Source organism: Lolium rigidum, chromosome 5 (genome assembly GCF_022539505.1).
Source record: "Lolium rigidum isolate FL_2022 chromosome 5, APGP_CSIRO_Lrig_0.1, whole genome shotgun sequence".
Lineage (NCBI taxonomy): Eukaryota > Viridiplantae > Streptophyta > Magnoliopsida > Poales > Poaceae > Lolium > Lolium rigidum.
Window position 1 is genome coordinate 104,070,670 of NC_061512.1, and position 3,403 is coordinate 104,074,072.

The 3,403-nt window shown below is 42.6% G+C and overlaps 1 protein-coding gene across 1 annotated transcript; it reads left to right on the forward strand.

The window, feature by feature from the left end:
• Positions 1-1,232: 1,232 nt before the first annotated feature.
• Positions 1,233-2,140, forward strand: LOC124651245 (germin-like protein 8-4). Its single transcript, XM_047190361.1, has 2 exons — positions 1,233-1,353; positions 1,543-2,140. The coding sequence occupies exons 1-2, from the start codon at positions 1,233-1,235 to the stop codon at positions 2,100-2,102; spliced, it is 681 nt and encodes a 226-aa protein (XP_047046317.1). The 3' UTR covers positions 2,103-2,140.
• Positions 2,141-3,403: the final 1,263 nt, after the last annotated feature.

The window sequence follows — 3,403 nt, forward strand, 5'->3', positions numbered from 1 at the left end:
AGGTTCATCTTCATTTATCAATGACGGAGGTAGTGGTGTAGTAGGGATGTCCTCATCATCCGTCCTTTTCGGCATTCGCGGATCTTCAGTCTGCATAATATAGTGAGTATAATTTTGCATGCAATGAACGAGCTGAGCACCATTTAGCACCGGTTTGAGCCACAAACCGTGGTACGAACCAGTGCTAAAACCCTGCGAGTCCCCTGCGACGTCCTGGCCGCTTGAACCGGTGGTAATGCACCCTTTAGTCTGAGTTCGTAGCACAACCGGTGCTAATGCTCTTTGCAGCTCCAAATATAAGCTATGTTTTCTTCTAGTGGCATATGCACATGTAAGGCCATGCACGGGGCCATCTCTATCCTCAACTACTGATGCAGCCAATGCTTGGGAGCATGTTGTCTGCACCAACCGATGCAGAGGCCAAAAAGAGAACATGTTGTGTTGTGATCTAGTGGGTCGAATGCTCTAATCATAGCTCTTTGATGTTCATCCGACCTGATGTACCTTATTTAATCCACCAATAAACTCGGATTGTTCGCCCAAATGCTATATAAGGGTCATGAGAACTAATCTTGGAATATCATAGCTTCATAATCCCGCACTATCATATTCATGTAAAAATGGGTCAAGAATCAAGATTATGTGTTCAAAACCATGTATTGTGCATCTTTTAGTCTAAAATCTCGTACATTTACAAATGGAAACGAGATAATATTACATTGTGAAGAAGAGAACTCAGAGCTGGCATTGTCATGCACATGAGAGAATATTACATTGTGAAGAAGAGAATTAATTCAGAGCTGACATTGTCATGCACATTTTCTGTGAAGATGAGCACGGGCTAGATACCACCGGGCAGCCGGATCATCTGTCCTCGAAACCTTAAAAACAGGAGAAAAATCAGCAGGATGGTCGGCCACCTTTTGCATACTAGCTACGTAGTCACTCGGTCGTGCGAAATATTTAAGCGCATGCACACGTAGGGTTTACTTGGTGGAGCAGATAAGTTTGTGAGCTTGAACAGCCAATCAAGTTCTAGCACATAGCAATGACTGTTTCAACTGGGTTGAACATTTCCTCTCGTGCTTAGCAAGTTGACAATACGTGCTGTTTGCTCACATGATATAGTTCGGTCACGTCACCACACTTTGCTTCATTGTGTTATCTTGAGTCAGCCATCTGCGGCTATATATACGAGCATATATCCATGCTCAGGGATAAACCATCTCGCAATGGCATCTTCTTCCTCCTTGTTTCTCCTCGCCGTCCTTCTTGCGCTGGTTTCATGGCAGGCCACTGCCTATGATCCTAGCCCTCTCCAAGATTTCTGTGTCGCCGACATGAAATCACCTGGTATGTATATATCTATAATGTGTATATATTCATGTCTTCAGCTAGTTCTAGTGATTTAGTAATTTTATTGCAGTATATATGTGATCACATCTAAATAAAGTTCTGTGTGTTTTGCTAGCTATCCTGATACTAACATCAAATATTACCTACTATTTTCTGAGCTTAGCATTACCACGTATATCCGTGCAGTGCAAGTAAATGGGTTCCCTTGCAAGGACCCAATGGCTGTCAACCCAGACGACTTCTTCAATGCAGCCATGCTTGACCAACCCAGGGATACCATGAAGAGCAAGGTCGGCTCCAACGTCACCAACATCAATGTCATAAATTTTCCCGGCCTTAACACCCTCGGCATCTCGCTGGCGCGCATCGACTATGGACCATTGGGCGTGAACACACCACACATACACCCACGTGCCACCGAGCTCCTCACTGTTCTTGAGGGAACACTATACCTTGGATTTGTCACGTCCAACCCAAACAGGCTCTTCTCCAAGGTGGTTAAGAAGGGTGATGTATTCGTGTTCCCAAAGGCAATGATCCACTTTCAAATGAACCTTGCGCATGACAAGCCGGCAGCTGCGTTGTCATCACTCAGCAGCCAAAACCCTGGGGTTATTAGTATTGCCAATGCAGTCTTTGGATCAAAGCCACCGATTTCAGATGATGTTTTGGCCAGGGCGTTTCAGGTGGAGAAGGACCTGATCCATTGGCTCCAATCTCAGTTCTGGGAGAACAACAACTACTAACTTCTTTTGTAGGTGTTTCCACCTATGAGAAAGTTAATATGTAATAGTATATAGAATAAATGGCATGTATGCGTGCTTGTGAGATGTGATTTTTTTCCTTGTGTATCGTGACAAGATAGTTGCTTGTCGGATTGATGTCATAGTATCGTGATGATGTATGCTTTCCACTATCTAATAAATGGAATATATTGACATGTTTCAGTTCCTTGTTATTGAGGTAGAGACATCCATGGAGTTCATGAAAATAATTTGATGATCATTCATGCTGCTATTTCTAGATTCTAGGTATTTAGGAGATATGCTGTAGAGAGGATTAAGATCGAAGGGGAGAGTGGATCTCAGGATGATCTGCCATGGCTCCTTGTCAATAATCATATAAATATTGCTTCAAAGCATTAAAGCATCTCGGTTGTTTTACCTTTCTAATATGGAATGCCTTCTATGGCATATATGCACTTGTCTAGCCGTCCTATCAAACTAGTAAATATGGATTTTACTCCACGCCATCAATCTAGTGTGAAGTCAATTTGACCACCAACTGATCAAAAACTCTTTACAACCCTTTGTACATGCGGCAAGGGGACCCAAATTTAAAGATATATTTACTAAGGAACAACCCTTAAAACATATATATGTAGATGTACCCCATACGCATGACAGGTTTCGGGGTCAATATATGGGATGGTAAACAAGAATAAGCTGAATAAGGAAGTTTGTCAGTGTTGACGAAGAATAAGGCGTGGAGGAGCAACGGAGTAACACGAGGACGATTTCATCAGAATTGAAGTAGCCCATGGATTAGGTTAATTGGATTAGTTACAAATATTGTCTTCTTATCCAAGCCAATTCTTAATTAATCTGATTAAAACAGCATGAGGATTTGTATGAAAAAAAAATCAATAAGTTCGGTTTCTTAGATCTTGTGGTAATTGTGACTACTTACTTATGAAAGTTTCTTAGATTCGACCTGTGTTTCCAGACCCCTTGTCCATGGCGAGTGGGTGCCCATCTGGATTCCAACGACTTATTTGGCGAGTGGAGGTGTCTACCCAAGGTGACTTCAGTTATGTGGTTCTCTTGAGTACCGTGTCTCGATCTCCACACCTCCATGGTGATTACCCCTCGCTCTGACTTTCCTTGGATGTACCTCACAATAACCGTTGTTCACACGTTGTTCTCTTATTGAAGTCATTGTATGCTCAGCCTTTATCTTCTGGGTGAAATCACGTGATCTAATCTTTACATGTTGGATCTGGAATGGATGGCGCTTGCGCATCATTCCCATTCCCAAAGGCTTTGTT